This window comes from Dufourea novaeangliae, unplaced genomic scaffold (genome assembly GCF_001272555.1).
Source record: "Dufourea novaeangliae isolate 0120121106 unplaced genomic scaffold, ASM127255v1 scaffold8, whole genome shotgun sequence".
Taxonomy (NCBI): domain Eukaryota; kingdom Metazoa; phylum Arthropoda; class Insecta; order Hymenoptera; family Halictidae; genus Dufourea; species Dufourea novaeangliae.
The window spans coordinates 9,166,093-9,184,240 of record NW_015373923.1 but is presented as its reverse complement, the minus strand read 5'-3'; the positions used below and the strand labels follow the sequence as shown (position 1 = coordinate 9,184,240).

At 38.6% G+C, this 18,148-nt stretch overlaps 1 protein-coding gene across 1 annotated transcript in view; it reads left to right on the top strand.

Annotated features, from left to right (window-relative positions):
* The window catches only part of LOC107195010, a 33,915-nt gene extending 16,071 nt beyond the window's left edge, over positions 1–17,844 (top strand). Inside the window, exons 3-10 of the mRNA XM_015584758.1 lie at positions 4,510–4,781; positions 5,646–5,927; positions 8,495–10,019; positions 10,653–10,756; positions 11,689–12,069; positions 12,758–12,841; positions 13,906–14,072; positions 17,502–17,844. Of these exons, the coding sequence (XP_015440244.1) occupies positions 4,510–4,781; positions 5,646–5,927; positions 8,495–10,019; positions 10,653–10,756; positions 11,689–12,069; positions 12,758–12,841; positions 13,906–14,072; positions 17,502–17,844 (3,158 nt within the window). The remainder of the gene's footprint in view (positions 1–4,509; positions 4,782–5,645; positions 5,928–8,494; positions 10,020–10,652; positions 10,757–11,688; positions 12,070–12,757; positions 12,842–13,905; positions 14,073–17,501) is intronic.
* Positions 17,845–18,148: the final 304 nt, after the last annotated feature.

The following is an 18,148-nucleotide window of genomic DNA, read 5'->3' as shown; positions in this document are numbered from 1 at the left end:
TAAAAATCGATTTATAAAAAATTACTTGTTACAACAAAAGGCAATAATATGTCTTATTTCGCGAACCTAATTGTTACAAAAAATTCAATTTTTATGACACTTTTTGCCTAAATTTTCACTGCACTTCTTGCCTGTTATTTCAATTGGAGTTACAACATTTTTAAAACTATTTACATGATTCTTCGTAGTTTTCTATCGTTCATTTAATCGTTCAATCTGAACGAATAAAACGAGGTTACCATTCGCCTGTCATTTTTCGATCATACAAAACCGCCGATAAATTTCTCACCCCTGTCGTTGGCAAGAGTTCTCGCGAACTTGGCAAGAACCGCAACAATTTCTCCACCGAGAAGTGAAAACAACAACCGGGAGATGGACTCGCGTCCGCTTCGTCGAGAACAATCTGTTTTACCGCGACCGATGATTGGCAATTTGCAAAAATCCCCGGCGGTTTTGTCCACGAGGATTTACGTCGTTACGCTTGCTATAGAAAAGCACCGACGTCAAATGGATTTGCGATTTGTGTATATAGTTATGCAAGAATATTTCCGGTGAAAAATCGTAACAGATGCATTTTGACAAGTTGATAGTAAGCGGCTGATTCATTGATGTTCTAGTTTCCCTTACATTTAGTTTTAAATGTGACATCAGAATAAAATTATAATTGACGACAAATTACATTTTGCGAGTTTTACACGAATATAGAAATTAGGGATTCCAAAAAAGGCGTCGGATGATTCTATGATTTAAAGTTTTACCAAAGAAAGTTAAAAAATCGATTGGTAACTCTTGCACTTGTTATGCAAACGGATTTTTATGTTGTACTATGTATATGATTTTTTTTGTATATACAAACAACAACGATTACTATCTAAATGATTGATAATTATATGAATATGCTATTTGAATATTTTTACAATTCACATGTATTTTGTTACACTTGGAAAACAATTAGTCTTTCATATTTTTTTTTATTATTAGCTTACAAAATTCTTTGGATAAATATATCTTTACGAGAAAATAATTACACCTACGCTACCTTACACCTGAAAACTTTAACCGATTAAGTCCCAAGCAGGGAAATAAAACGATTTTTACACACATAATTATTTATTACCTATAAAAGTGTATAAAAAAGAATATGAATGCTATCAAAAAAATGTTTGGATCGGTAGTTTTTGTATAACAAAATATTGTGTATGCAACTTAATAACAATATACATAAAATAACTTACATATTACATATTTTGCCGAAATATAGGTGCCTTATAATACAAGACATCGTGTTATAGAAGCCCACTACATAAGAAAGATACACTAAAAAATTTCCATGATTTAAGAAAAAAAATTAGTTTATCATAGTGCTATAAATAAATACTTCAATTTCTTCAAATTTCAAAACGTCGTAGGATCTAAATAGAAGTGGAAATACTAACGAACAAAATATTAAGAAAATCTCTGAAATCCTGTTTCATAACCACAACATAAAAAATAGAATTGAGTGCTCTAAATTCAAAAATTGCAAGGAAAATGTCGCGTTAACCCAACGTTAAGTCCTAGTGGGTTAAACAGCAATAAAATCCTAAACAATCAATTCCAAAATTGAAATAACACATTGATATGACTTACACGAAAAAAAAAAAAAAAAATCGTTCGAAACAGAACGATCCGAACAGAATAGAAACCGCCTTACTTCAGACTACTAATCCTTAGCTCTCTAATGAATAACTGTTTATTCCGCGGCAGGCAGAAATTTCGCAGGCAAACGTCACGGGCCGCGTTATATAAATCAACGGATCTCGATCGGGATTGAATGCAGAATTCCGCGACTTTGGGAACCGAATAAAAGGCGCTGCCCCGTAACCGTGAATTTACACGCGAGAAATTACATCGCGATCGATCGTACCCGTGATTTCTATTTCCATTCGCGGGATAAAAGCGCTCGCAACAATTTCAATTTACGTCTGAACAGCGATAGTCGAGCAACGGGGCGGGGAGGATGGGGGTGGGTCGTTCGGAGGTGAGCGGATATTAATTTCTTTCGGTTGATTTATTAGCGTGGACCTGACCCGGCGATGGGTAAAAACGCTTCGAACGGCGAGCGACGATCGGTATAATACGAGGGCGAAACGAGGGTGAGAGAGGAGGGGAGGGGAGATAAAAAAGCAGGAAGTAGGTTGCCGGTGGGCTGGCAGCCAGCAGGACGCGGCCAGATATTCATGAAATCGTCGTGGAAAAGTTTCCGCTTCGCGATACACAACCGCGACGAGAAGACGGATCCCATTTCCTTTCGGGTTGCTCCGAGCGCAACGTCGTGTCGGACCGGGGGATGCGCACGCATTTATACCTGTCCAGGGGTGTCGGTCGTAAACGATGCCCCGCGCTATAAAATATATTTTTCACCGACCAATACTGTGTCTTCGTTGGACGCGCCTAACATCAATCGTGAACGGAAATATCAATGGGATGCGACTCCTTTATTCTACTGCGGTTCGTGAGGGCGTGTAGAATGAGAAAGTAAGTTCTTAAGTGGCATTGTAACACATTTTTTAGGGGCAAACTGGTAGTTACAGCGTTCAGAGGTTTCGTCAGATTTACACTTTGCAGGTCAGATTACAGAAAGGGAGGATTAAAATGGAGTTGCTGGATCCCTGTTAGAGATTTATTTGGTTGGGTAGTAGAGGTCTTTTAAGAGTATGGTTGGCTACTTATTGAGTTAGACCTGGGTATGGTTAGAGATTTGTTAAGTTATGAGGAATATGATTGGGGGTTTATTGAGTTGAAACGGGTATGTTTGTAGGCTTATTTAGTTTGGAGGGGTATGGTTATACTCATATATTACTTTGAATATCTCTTTCTGTCTCTTGTCTGACTGTTCATTGTGCCATACTACTGAATATTCTTTTTATTGACTACAAATGTTTACTATAAATTGTAGCACCTTTAATTGGTAATATAACTAATTCTATGCCATGTAGGCACTCAGCAAGGTTCTTTATGTTTCATAACAGTTTAAATTTTCAGGGGGATTATAATTTTCGCTTACCTTGTTTCCTGTCAAACAATTCATTGGTCCAAGTATTTTTTATATGACAATTAATATGTACTCTTCGAACTAAGAAAGTTTAACGATGAATTTGAAACTGCGTTTATAAAAAAAAGTACCATTAAACAAATCAAGTCTTCTCTAATTCAACAAAAATCATCGAGAAAATTCAGAACCGCATTTATAAGAATTGTATGGAAATCATTAAAATCGGACGTTTTTAGAAGACCTATTTTCCTCATAATTTTTTGGGAAATTCCCATCCCTTAAACCAGCTTACTCCATTCTGCTCGAGATCATCGAGCACGTTTTCCCAGACAGGATTTTTCCAAATAATTGTAACCATCTTCGTACTATCAGCGACACGGTTATAACCATTTGCCGAGCGAGATTATTCCCATTCCAGCCGGGTACGATCGTGAAAGGGCGGATTAAGGAACGCAGAAACGAACGATGGGACGGTCTGCACGTTGAGAAACTCGCAGTCATCATAATTTATTCCCCATAAACTGGAGCGTGCCGGTAGGAGACTGCGTTCCCTTAACCGGCAATACGATTAATTCGTATTAACGTCATAATAGGGGCCAATATGTATGGGACGAGCCGTGGAAGGACAAATCGTATTACCGCGTTTCCCGATCTCTCTCTTTTCATCTGGCTCTCGTTTCTCCTCTTCAATTAGTTACTTAAAAAGGGTCTAATGCTACGTGTCGACTTCAGAGTTTCGCTGTCAAGCTCATTTACACAAAGTATCAAAAAGGATTTAATTGTATCGTGTACACTGCAATTGTAATAGTATTCATTCTTACATGGATTCTTCTTCCATTTTTAAATTAATTATCATCGAATATGTGTATGTATAAAAGTATATCGGGATGTCCTCTAATCCACGACGCAGTACTGGGCGAGGTCTAATTTATTACATCCTCAAATATCCATGGCTTAACTAATGACATGTGAATAATACGTTTAAATTATAGTAAAAATGAAAAATGTTGAATGTCAGCGCGGATTACAATGTTATTTTTATTATTATCATTAGTTTTCGTTCTTCTTTTTCGTGGACTTTTGTTATTATAATTTTGTTATATGTATGTTTATTCTTAAAATACTGAACTGATATCTATGAAGTAAATAAAAAATCGTTACAAAACTGGAATATAACCAATATAAAATTGGAAACGATTATATTCACAACCATAACCAGTACAAAACCGAAGTAGAACTGATATGAGAATCGAAAAAATAATGATCCTAGAACCGATATAAGAACCGTAACCGAAATAAATATAGACGGAAATTTTGGTTCTGTATAACTGTTACAGAAAATGACGGTTCTGTGAAACTGTCTCAAGAACCGAAATCGATATTATAACAGTTTTCAACCCCTGGTTGTAACTGTGAACGGTACTCAAGGATATCAGGTTTATCGTCAACGTTAAATATATTTTGTGTTATTTTAGCAGCGGACACGAACACGAATCAACAGCCGCGCACAACCACGACTGTTTTCACCACGCAACCCGACAGCGCGTCGCAGGTCGCCGGTAAAACCAGCTTCGCGGTACCAGCGCCGCCGCCATTGGCCTCTGCGGAGAAGGTCCGCAGACTATCCGATGGCGAACACTTCCGGCAGCCGAACGTCACCGTCGGCGGTCATGCGACCGTGCAGAAACAACTGCAGGAAGCACAGACCCAGGCACAGGCGCAGGCGCTGGCCGACATGATCTTGAAGGTATATTTATTTTGAATTTATTTATTTACGTCTCAGTAATTCGTAACGCGTTATCTTGATTTTTGGAACGCATTACACCTCCGTCCATAAGTCACAGAACACTTGCTTGTTCTGGAAAAAATGGGAATCGAAACAGAAATGCAATTTCTTGAAGCAATTTTACTGATTTATTCGATTTTTCGGTAAGACGGTGATTTTGAGCATATACCTCAAACATCATTCGGAATTACTTAACAATTATTAAACATTAATAATTGGTTTCGTAACGCTGTTCATAGTGGAACCAATGGAATATAGTCGAATAATTCTGGTATTGATATTTAAAAAGACTAAGAACACGAGTGAAAATTAATTGCGAACTAGCGGAAGGAATAACAGACTGATTCGAGTGGAGTCAAAGGTGGGTTGTTTTAAAAAGTTCACTGTTAAAGTGCCACGATTCATTCGGATGAATATATCTGAATTAAATAAACACTTTAATTAAAACGATTTTCAAGATTGTTCAGAAGACTGAATATAATTTGTTTGTTTCATAATTTAAGTAACTTTTTAACTCTGACTCTTTCGTATTCTCCGCTTAGTAGCATAAATATCCAGTGACTCGTATACGGGAGTGTTATATCAAGAAAACGAAAAAACACGAAAACCTTAAGGGCTGATTTCACCCCTCATAGTAAAAACGAGCAGGAAAAAAAATTGCTGTAAGCATAATTCAATATGCTCTACATTTATGCGAAGTTTCATTAGAATCAGAATTTTCGGGTTCAGAACCTTCCCTTGTTAGTTGAAAGAAATATTATACAATACGGTCGTAATGCTTTACAATCATTACGAGAATGGAACGTTGAATATGAAAATTTTCAGGGCACCACCAAAATGGCTGTGAAGAGAGCAACGTCCGATCCCGGACAGAGATTACACTTAACGTACCAGACATCAGTTCAACCAACGACCAATCAACAACAGCAACAGCAACAAAACAGTCAGCCGCAATCTCAGCCAACAGTCACAGACAATTTCTCCATGACAGGCTACTCCGAAGACGGCGGTTACTTCAGCCCTAGTCTTCAAGATGAAGTGTTCCAGCAGGTCACAGCGGTTCCTGATAGTGTTCTGCTTCATGCTCCTCAGTTGGATTCTCTTCAGGTAAAACCTCCATTTCCTTTATCTCTTCTATCATGCTCCATTAATAAGTACCATTAACAATCAACAGTTTATTTTTTGTACGAACAGTATCATTACAAATTAATCTTCCCACCGAAACTTCCAATAGACGAGGTTTTAAGTTTCTCGCAAACCTCTATAGAATTAATTTTCATGAAATACGTATCCAAGGATAATATTTAAATGTTTCAGTCAAAAATACCTTATTATACTTACGAACAGTACGGTTTTTAACAAACTTTTAAATACTTTCACTGATGTCAAGTAGATCTCCATGTTTACAATTGAGAAATTAAAGTATTAGCTCCAAAAATAAATAAAAAAAATTAAAAAATACATAGGTCTTTATCGATGCTTTCGATTTCAAAATAACAAGATACGACATATACCTATATCACTCATAATTGTTAAATAACAATTTGTAATAACAAATTTTCAATAACGATTCAAGGGTCTGGGTGTTAAAGGCTTAAACGCGTGCATGTACTACTAAGGATTCAACGAAATTTCTACCTGTAATTAAAGAAGACTACAAAACACCTTCAATGTCGTATATAAAAACGAAATAAAAGTTACCCTTTAAAAACGAATACAACTGGGTTCAAAGGTCTGAACTAGCACGTCGAGATCAACGATCCTAAAACCTTGCTTCACTCGACTTCACTAATGCTCACGTGAATTCCGAGCGCGTTGGTAAATCTGCGGAATTCGAAGCCCCCGTTCATTTCCTTTCACGATGCTCACTCGCGCGCGCGCACGCTCTCGGGGTTCTTAATTTACAACTTTATCCGAGGGCCGGGGCATAGGGTGACAAAGGCGAACGGGGTAAGAAAGGAGTCACGCGTAAAAGAAGGCATTTGCATTTACGACGGTCATGTTAAAACACAATATCCCGGCGATCCTTTGACGGTCTAATTAGCCCCGGCGTCTCATTATTCGTTCCACGTCGAGCGCTGAAAACGCTTTAGTTTCAATTACGTCACGACCGGGCCCCAGGCCCTCGTCGTCGACGCAGAATTTAATAAGACGAATTATCTAAGTAGCTGGCACCGACTGCACCAACGATGCTTGCAATGCCGCTTTGTGCCATTTGAAAAGCGCCAGGGAGATATCAACCATCCCCCACTTTGTCCCTCCTACGATTCCGAACCTCTCGTCGTCGAGTAGTCTCGTTAATGTCTGACCCACGGATACCAGAGATTCCACCCTAATGCCTGCAACTCATGGCGGGAGCCCTCGAAACGCATTCATTCCGTGAACTTCTCGGGAAAATCCACCTGGTCCTTTCTTAAATTCAATCTTTTTTTGGGGAGGGGGATTGCCCTTTGACCGCGAAATACGTAATGGTATAGGGACTGTAGAGTTTAAGGTGAAAGACCTTCCAGAAATGAGGATAATTTTTTAAGATACAGACAAGTAAGATACTCTTACTGTCCGCTAATTATTCGACGGAAATACATATAATAACAGCCTAAATGATTGTTTAGTGGTGATTGTTAGAGTTCTTATCTGGTGTATATATGTGTTTGAGAATGGTAGAAAAGTTTGGTTCTGTGAATGTTTCGGTATAATATAAATACAGTAAATTTTGGATGAATGTTCGAAGGCTCATCGGCAATGACAAGGGTAGATCTCCGGATGTAACGCTGACTTTTTAATGAGGTTTGATAGAGCTTGGAATTCTGAGGCCAGTGATGTTTCTTTCAGTCGCGTATGTCTATTAGTTTATGAAATATTTAATGTTCAGTGCCGAAGAACCTTCCAACACTCATCCAAGATTTACTGTAAAATGTAAAGACTTCTTTACAGGGAATGTGCCCCTCACCTTTTCCAGAATTACAACATTTTTGCGTAATATGTAATATTACAGTATAATTTGAATCAAGACCAACAGCCTGTATTAACAAAACGCAGATCAACGATTTATGACTTTAAAAATAAAATTAAGTGTGTCTGGCTACGTACGGCCTTTTTCACTGTGGCAGTCTATGTGTTAATATTTTTGCCACCGACTGATAACCTGGCTACGCCCTTGGAAATGTGAAATTCACTTCATACTCTAGCGAATTATGAATTTAATCATTTATTTTACATAACATGATCTATAATCACAGGTTACGAATCACTGTGTACGGATTTTTTATTATTCTCTTTTACTTCGTATCGGCCACGATATAAATCATTAGTGATAAAGTTCAGGAATTTCTATTTTGTAAAAGATAATTACTATCTTAGCTTTTGTATTTAAGTGAACCTTTTTATTATTATTCAAAACTTCGAGTCTTCGAATTCTTACTGAATTATGAACTGTATTAATATTTATACAGCATGTAAAAAATATAAAGTGCAATGAAACAAAAAAATATTTAATGTATCAAAAAGTAATACGTTTATTTTTGCGAAATCGTGTACAATACATATATCCACAGTTTATTAATTACAATTAGATACTTCTATCCGAAATATGATAAACTTATTTAATACCCTAACTATAACCCTGTTAAGCATTCAACACGCAAAACCAGCTAACAAGACCTTCTCTATTGCAGTTTCAGACGGCGAGCCTGCTCCAAGAACAGCCCACCGAGCAGCTACAGGACATAACTCTCGAGGATCGATACTCCTCCCAGCACACGGTCAACCCTGACCTTCAGGCTCTAGTGAACTCACCGTTACCCGACTCATTAGCCGAATTCAGTACATACGGTGCCCAATACACAGAAAGTCCTCACACTCTGCCTACCCAGTCCCCATTACCATCACCATTAACCAGACACGACAGTCCAAGTTTCACATATCCAACACCGCCAGCAAGCCAAGAGGGTCTTCTGACCGGAAGTCTGCCTCTGCTTAGCCCGCAAGAGGACCCGGAAAGCGTGAGACAAGTCTCGTCTCCCCTGTCCGCGGCATTCTACACGTCGACAATGTCCTCTGCGGCGGCGGTCGAGGAGGCACTCAGCGAAGTATTGCCAGGCGAATCGGACGCGGACGCGGATCTCTACGGATCCGGTTCGCCGAACCCACACTCGCCACTGCCAAGCCCTTTATCGGCAACACCGGCACCGTCGCCGTTGTCCTCCTTGCCGCCGTCCTCCGTATCTTCGCCAGGACCAGTCTCCTACACCGGCACGAGTTTCCCCGTGTCGCCTCATCACGCGCTCCAGAGCCAGATGATGCCGAACTCGGAAGACCCGTTGCTCTCGTCGACCCCAAAGGACTTCACCACGGCCAACCGCAGAAGATTCGAGTTCCAGTCGTACAAGTTCATCACCAGCCAGAACCTGGTGGATTTCGGTCTCGGAAACGGCAGCCTGGCCGGCATCGTCGTCGACAATAACGGCGAGTTCAAGCTGATCCAAACAGCGAGCCTCCAAAAGACGAACGTGCTCGTTCAAGCCGGCTCTCTGAGCCCCGCGTTAACCTTCAAGAAGGAGATGCGACTAGCAACACCGAAGGTCGAACCTGTCACCGTGAACCTCGGCCTAAACGTGCAGACGAATCATCAGTACAACGTCGGACAGTTCAACCAACAACAAGTCGTCAATCCCACGAAGTTTCTTATACAAACGAACACGGCCAAGCATAATAACATGAGACACAAAACGCACGGTTGCCTACCGATCCCGATCGAACAGATCAAGGAGGAGCTGTTGGACGACGATGTATTTCTTAATCCCAGCAGCATACCAGCCGGCAGTCCTGTTCGGCATTGTAGAAAAAGGCCACGCATGGACGGCGGCCTGTATGCCAGCTCCTCCCATTCGTATCCGTCGAGGCTGAGGAAGGCCTGCGATCGACACTGGGACAGCAGCTACACGCCGCCGCCTATATTGGACCCGTCTCGTCCTGGCCCAGGATTGTACGCCAGGCTCCATCAATTCGAGAGAGATTCCGACTTCAGTTCGGATGATTCTCAGGGGAACGATGGACCACCGCCTAGGATTAATATCGGGACGAGGTATCAGGCAACGATACCACCGGTGGGCAGCGACGGGGACAGAGGAAAAGGAGAACCCGAGGCTGATCACTTGCTCTGGGATCCTGGTATAAATAACGTGCTGACCGATAACGAACGTACGTACTTGGTTTTTGATGATCATTAACACGTTCGCTACCACCATATTGTTTCGGTAATTTTCGTCAGAGACCACTCTAAGTTTGCTCGTCAGTGAAATGTTCTTACCTTCTTGGTTAGATATTAATCCTTCGTAACCCACGTTATTTTTATTGCTTCCATCAACCCACTGGGTCTTTTATGTCCAGACCTATTCTTTGTATCTTTTAAGCTTCCAAAAATGTGGAAAAATTTTGGGATGCTTCCCAGAATCTCTACTACATAATCCAATGGTTTTGAAAGTAGAATATTAAAAGGTTTTTTTAATAACAAACAGCGCAAAATATCGCTTATGGGAAATCACCCACAATCACACACCTTACATATATGTGATGCCTGGTAGCGAACGTGTTAATAGTATCAACTTAATACTATTTGGTACTATGAATAGCGTACGATTTATTTAAATTTCGCGATCGAGGTTAAGTGTTGAGAAGCCTCTTAATGATCATATTGATTAATAACACATGAATTTATACACAAAAATGAATGGGTTGTTTTTGTACGAATGTGAAATTAAAGTCTGTGTGTTGTTACTATGAACATCAATTGTAAAGCGTCGTATGTTTAAACGAAGGTACTTTATTTTTCAGTTGAGATGTATTTGCAATTTGCGTGCTGCGCAGCGGTACCAGGTGGAGGAAGAAACAAAGAGTACGCACTTCATCTGTTGCATATGTGTAGAGGAAACATTCGTGTAAGTATCTTCAATTAATATATATTCTTTTTATACACATTACTTTACTACCTTATACATAGAGGATGCCCCATTTAAATTGATCCCCTCGAAAATCTCTGAAATTATTTGCGATACCGGAAATTGTTTCAAACAAAAGTTGAATGATATCGAGGGGGACATACCTGTATAATATACACTTATAGACTGCACTATACTTCCATATAAATGAAAAGAAGACATCTAAGGAAATTTAGAACGAGTAAAATTCAAATGACTATATTTATTCGTGTTATTAGTATTTTTAATGCAAGTTAAATAGTCGATAATCGTAGAATTTAAATGACGTATTTCTATTATTACCCTTTAAAACCTAACTTCTAAATCTCAAAAATCTAAAAATTTCTTCAAAACCTAATTATGTTGCTATACGGTAGTTATCTGGTCTCAGTGCACAAAATGAAAAACACTGAAATTATATAAATAATACAGAAACTTTTTCTATCGCAATTACATCGAGTAGTGACTTTTAAACAAATCAAGTACTAAATTCTATTGTTCAACACAATGTACAGTGAATGAAAAAAACATTCGTACACCGGCGATTCTAATTATGAATTCACAGTGTTATTTTCCGTACACTACTAAGTTACAAATTCTTTTCTTCCGACTTTCATAATAATTTAATTTTCTGTTTATGGCAGAGTTTGATGGACATAATTATGAACATACTCGATTAACTTTAATCAATGATTAACTCCATAAGCAGTATAGCTTATCGTTAAAGTTAATCGAAGTTGGTCGAAATGGCCCTTAGTCTTACAGTGAAAATAATATTATTAATCGATTGTAACTATCAATACTTTTTCTGCCTCTGTATATTCGAGTATTCTCAACGCGCACATTTCAATTTTTCTGTGTAATTTCACATGAATATTTCTGTGTAATTTCAGGAAGCGATGTTGAAGCTGATGAGACCAACGCCGATATTGCCAGTCGAACATCCGTTGCTGAGTTACGAGTGCCAGGAGTCGGGCCGGTGGACGTCGCAGGAGATGGACGTGTTTTATCAAGGCCTCCTCAAGTACAACAAGGACTTCTCCGCGATCTCGCGGGACATTGGTGGCAAGTCCGCGAAACAGTGCGTGCAATTCTATTATCTGTGGAAGAGGCTTTGCCCGAACGAGTACAAGAGACTGCGTGTCCGCTATGGAAAACCAAAGATTAAGACAGAGAGCAAAGATTGCAAGGACACGAGGGAGCTTCGCGACGCCATAGCGTCCGTCACGGAGATGGACTTCGGTGAAGACAAATCGATTCTCCATCGTACTCTGGTGAGTTTCAGTCGAGTAATCATCCTCGATTTATTTCTTCTTTAAGAATCAATGTACTACATCCGCTATTTTTTTAAAAAGTCAGTATACGTTTCTATGGAAATGAAGGCTTTATGCAATTGCGTTTATATTCGCGTTTTTCTACCATTTTATGCCATTTTTACTTACCAGGTGTTTAGGATAATACCTAAATATTTCTCGTATGATCACAGATGTAGAGAAGATATTTAGGTGGCCTTTTTAAGCGAAACACCCTGTATATTTGTGTAATTTAAAAAATTAGTGGATTACTCGTAGGTACGTCTAACAGACATGTACTCCAGGAGTATCGTAATTATTAGCGAAATACAAGTTTATGTTTAAATAAAATGTAGCTTCATATTATTTCATTAGCTAGTAAAGTAATGGACACAATCATGATGTTATTACAGAACGGTAAATTAAAAGAAAAATAATAGTTTATATTTGTCATTCATTCGATAGTTATGAAATTTCGAAACATTGAATAAGAGGATGCATTTATTTTATGTAAATATACAGGATTTCTGTTCGACATCTGTAACGAAATTAAATGTTTATTATTTCTGATTGTAATTTTTAAAGGACGTTACAAATTAATATTTTATGGCGAATATTTTCTGTAGTCCTGTGACGTTTACATATGTTTTACGATTTATCTTCTGCATAGTTACAAATAAACGAGAGAGAAAACTCGGCTACTCTGACCACCAGCGACGGAGAGCTGAGATTATTCGCATACGACTGCCCTGATGTGAGTATCGTTGTTTCTAACACTTTTCGTATTCTGTTCTAAACAAGCTTTACATATACAACGAGACGAATTAATCGAAACGATAATGATACTTGCGTGTTTCACCGTCGAACAGCAAAATAATGTTTGTTAGATGCTAAATGTAACTTAATGTCATCGCTTTTTGATTAGGAATATACCACGATATGATACTTTAATACTTTTTAAACAAGAGCGTAGATCGATTAAGTGTTATTTTCCTAGATAATTAACGAGACCGCTCGAATACCTGTCTGTATTTTTCCATGAACCATATAATCTTGACTACTTACAGATGAATATTGAGTACGAAACCTGCGGTGACACTGTTCGTATAACAAGATTTCCGGAACCTTTGAATTAATTTTAATCATTTTATATTAAACTCTGAATCAATCGGATTCGTACTCGGTGTACACTACAGCTCAAAAGTCTGGGATCGGATACCATTTTCAATTTTAATCGATTCCATGGGGAACGAAGTCTCGCATTAATAACATATTATTCTAGTAGCAATATGCTATAATAATAGTATTAATTACTATTATATTTTATTACGATAACTCGTCTTTATTACATAAACACAAAGTCACTACAAAAAGACTACAAGAAAAAGATAAAATAATGTACAAAATAAAGACGAAGGATACAAATGAAAACTTGCAATACATATGGTAGATGTAGTAAGCTGCCATTACATGCTATTAACGATAGAAATGAAAATTACTTAACAGGACAGCGTATCGTGAACAACCAACGATCCCAGACTTCCAAGCTATCCGGCGCACGTGCAGCGCGTATTTACAAAAGGACCACAATACATGCGTACATACGTGTGAACGTTTAAGTGTCGCATGTGATTTGTTGTTGACCTGTCGTTTCTTCACGCTTTTCTATTCACAAAAGGACCAGGGAGGGAAGGGTGGGGAGGGAGAAACATGCGTGTTGTGCGTTCTGCGTGACCACTGGGGGCGTTCACTTTATCTGTCGTCGTTGTTGTTTGTTTGTGTTGTTTATTTTTGCTTTGTGTTTCTTTGTGTTGTCAGAGCTTTAGCGGAAGTGTAACAGTAACGATGGCCGGGAGCACCCAAACCGCCCAAACCGGCAATACCGGCCACGCCACAGTCAACACCAACTCACAAACTCACACTAGCTCTGAGCAACAACCACCCGTGCCCACCCCACTTCATTACCCCTGCAAGATTTGCGGGAAGTAAGTCTCCAATCTCTAATCTAAATTATCCGTTCGATAAAAAAGATCAAAGAAATGACGGCCAGCCACTGACACACACGTGCCGAAAAAAAAAAAAAAAAAGAAAACAGAAAAAAAGAAAAAGAGAACGGCAGGCACGAGCGGCAAGTATCGGCGTCAAGCACCGTAATAGACACCCTTGCTTCTAGAGAGAAAGAGAGAACCTCCCTGCACACGTTCACGGACAATGTAGAGAATCAGTGCCCGTCGTAGTGTCGAACTTGAATCACATAATAACAGACTGTTTAGTAAATAGCAGAGTTACATGCATTTCTCGACTTTGTTCTTCGTTTACATTTATATTGAGAGCTTAACGTTTTTTAACGTAGGCTGGATGCACCAGTAAAGGAACACGTACCAGTGAATGAACATTATGTGTAGAAACGAGTAAATTAAATTATTAATATAAGCAAATGATTAACTCTAGAATGACACCCTTCCATTTGTTTGGCGTCAATAACACCGTGGGATCGCGGACGACCCAAAATAAAATCTTAATATTTAAAATAGTATTTAATATTTTCGAACTATTCTTCTTTAAAATCATTTGGAAATAATAATAAAGGAAAGGTAAAGAACGGTAACCCTAGGGTGGCATTTCAGGGCTTTGATTTTTTTTTCAACTCCTTGCTTCATGTTCAAACAATTTTTGTGCTATTGGTTAGAAATGTTCTTTTATGTGCTTCATATTGTTCAAACACTGGTGCAATCTGTTTTTTTGTCTTTTCAATTTAATTAATTAAATGTTTCCGATTTTTTAAATTAAAATTTATACGTTCTAAAAGGGTATAAATATTAAAAACCTAATTTTCGTGTGTCAAATATTTATTATTGACTTATCTGGGAGGGCTATCATCGGTTAGATTTTTTTGTTAATTTCCTGTTACATGTCAACAATAAGTGAAAGTAAAAGTAACGTAGGATGCTCAACAGAACACTTCGAAAATTCTTGACGTAGAAGCTGGAAGATGTTTTACTGTATTGAAAATTGTGGAATAATTCGGATATTTGAAGATTCCAATTGAAAAAATATTAACACCGATATCGAAGTATAGATAGAGATGTAGGCTACATTAAACTAAATTACATGTACGAGTCAACATGTCTGAATATATTTTTGCAAAATATTTACAAGAACGTCTCCTCATTAAAGTTTGAGAAACAGATGACGAAATAAATTATAAACTTGACGTAATTTCGTAGAAAACGTAGAAGATTTTTCAGTTTTGGCAGCAGTTATTTCTTAGTTCAAATTTCATTAAAAGTGGAAATAAAAATTTTAGACGACATAAAGTGGTTAAACGTGGAACCAAGTCAAAATATGAAAGGCTTAACATTGATATGCAAAAATGATTATAAATCTTTTCTCTGACATTTATTAACACTTTGTATAACATACATACCTTCACAGAATGACTCGTAGCTATGCTTGCATCCTATTTGCTGCTGATATATTTCACAACAACGTGGCTTTCTAATCGATGTTTGACTTATTTCTTAACACAATACATAGACAATATTCTCTGGCAGCAAGTTGGATATACAAGGTGGGACAATAACTATGTCCACTTTGAATATTGCCGTTAGTTGTAATAATATGAAAAAATGTTATATACACAATTTACACGGTATGGAGGGGGGCATATTGTGACACAAACATTTTCTGCGTGGGTGAAGGCATATAGGAAATTTCAAGATCATCCATCTCTATTTTTTTTATTAGAATGCTGTTTTTTTATGGTGATGTGATAGCCGGTGTTGAGACGACTTCAGCGAGCTATCATTGAAGGTCATGCAAGGTCAAATGTAGTAGTAAAATAAACTTTCTTACATTACAGGAGATGCTCGAAGTGGTGACCGTTTCCGTCAATGCAAAGTTGCAATCTTCGTATCGCTGCATCACATGTATGTCTTATCGTTTCTGAACTTATTCTAGCACATGCTGCAATTATCCGTTGTTTCATATTTTCTAGTGTAGTGGGTACTTCTTGATAAACGGCATTTTTCAATGCTCCACAGAGAAAAAAATATAATGGGGTTAAATGTGGAGAATGAAGTGGCCAAGAAACTAATCCTCCATGTCCTATCCATTTATTTGGGTAAAGTTCGTTCAGTGCATCTCTTACTCTCCGAGCATAATGTGCTGGACACCTGTCGTGCTGTAACCACATCATTTGGCGAACGTTTAGTGGTACATTTTCTAATAAAGTCCCCTATGAAATAATACATCATGTGCTAGAATAAGTTCAGAAATGATAAGACTGCAACTTTGCATTGACGCAAACGGTCACCACTTCGAGCATCTCCTGTAATGTAAGAAAGTTTATTTTACTACCACATTTGACCTTGCATGACCTTCAATGATAGCTCGCTGAAATCGTCTCAAGACTGGCTATCACATCGCAATAAAAAAAACATAGCATTCCATTAAAAAAAAAAAGATGACCTTGAAATCTCCTCTATACCTTCACCTACGCAGAAAAGGTTCATGTCACAATATGCCCACCTCTATACCGTGTAAGTTTTGTATATAACATTTGTTCATATTATTACAAATAACGGCAATATTCAAAGTGGACATAGTTATTGCCCTACCCTGTATTTTAGAAATTATCAGACTTTACAATTCCCTATAGATGTTTACGTTTTTTATTTTGCATCATTCAGATGTAAACTGTTCTTTATATAGTAGTATGTTAAGTTTAATTATCTCTATATGTACCTTATGTAGAGACAAAAAATGAAACAGCTATTGTAATAATACCAAAAAATGTTCTGTTCGTTTTTGACAATGGTATATTGTCCAAAATTTCTCTTAAACGTTTATTATGCAAGTTGTTACACTTAATTTGCTCGGTCATCGGTAATTTCTTTTCCAAATTTCAGTTACCTGATGGTCTCTACATCAATAATAAATCCCGCAACGTATTTCAAACGTTTATTTTCGTAAGCTGCAATCTTTCCACTCTAATTATTCATAACACGTCGAAACGAGCCAACCAGCTAGTAAATGTTTAAACCGCCTGCATAGAATCAATACTTAATATTACAGCATATCATACGCATGATCCGTCACTAATTAGCTCAATGTTGATACGTGATATCGTTGTAATCGCAACCACAAACACAAAGCCATGCTCGCCGAATGCTCTGCGAAACCACCGCAAATAGCAAACAATCCACTTAAAACATACGTAACATTTCAACCTAAATAAAGGAGCAGAAACTATTCATCATATACATCATTTATTCTATCAATACAACCGATCCAACCCTGTATACTATCTCCGACCATAGTCCGTATGCTACCGATACAAAGCATCGTTTCAACTACTCCCGATCCCACCGAATACAACAGCCGTCCAATGTATCTCTCGATGTTCCTTCCAGAGTTTTCAACAAAGTGAAAAGCAGAAGCGCCCACATGAAATCTCACAGGCCAGTGCCATCTCCCGATTCAACGGGTCAGGAATCTAAGCGGCCGGTGCAGCAGCAGCAAACGAGGTCGCAGCAGTCGCAACAGCAGTCCAGCCACCAGCAGCAGCAACAGCGCCAACAACAGCAGTTGCAACTACAGCAGTCACAGCAGCAGCAGCAGCAAACGTTAAGCAGCGTTTCACCGCAGACACCAGACTTCAGCAATCAGCAGCCACTGCCTCCCAGCAACGGCGAGGCCGGGGCTCAGAGCACGGCGCATTTATGGCACAACCCGACGCGGCTCAGGCCACCATAGGACGAGGCCGAACCGGTTAAACTTAAGTTACCTTAACGAATAGAAAACAAGTAACAAAAGATAATACGGTCGCGTGAATTATATAGGCAGGCACTTATACAACCGCGATCACAAGAAAGGAGATCGGATGGGGGATCGTGCGAGCACGATTATTACCACCCACGTGGAAAGCTCGTTCCACCGAGCCGAGCAGCGTGTCGTCCGTCACCACACGCGGGGACCAGGGCGAACGTTAGAGAAAAAAAAAATATGAAAAACCGAAGACTTCCACGATAGATAGTTCCAAAACGAGAATACCTCTTGT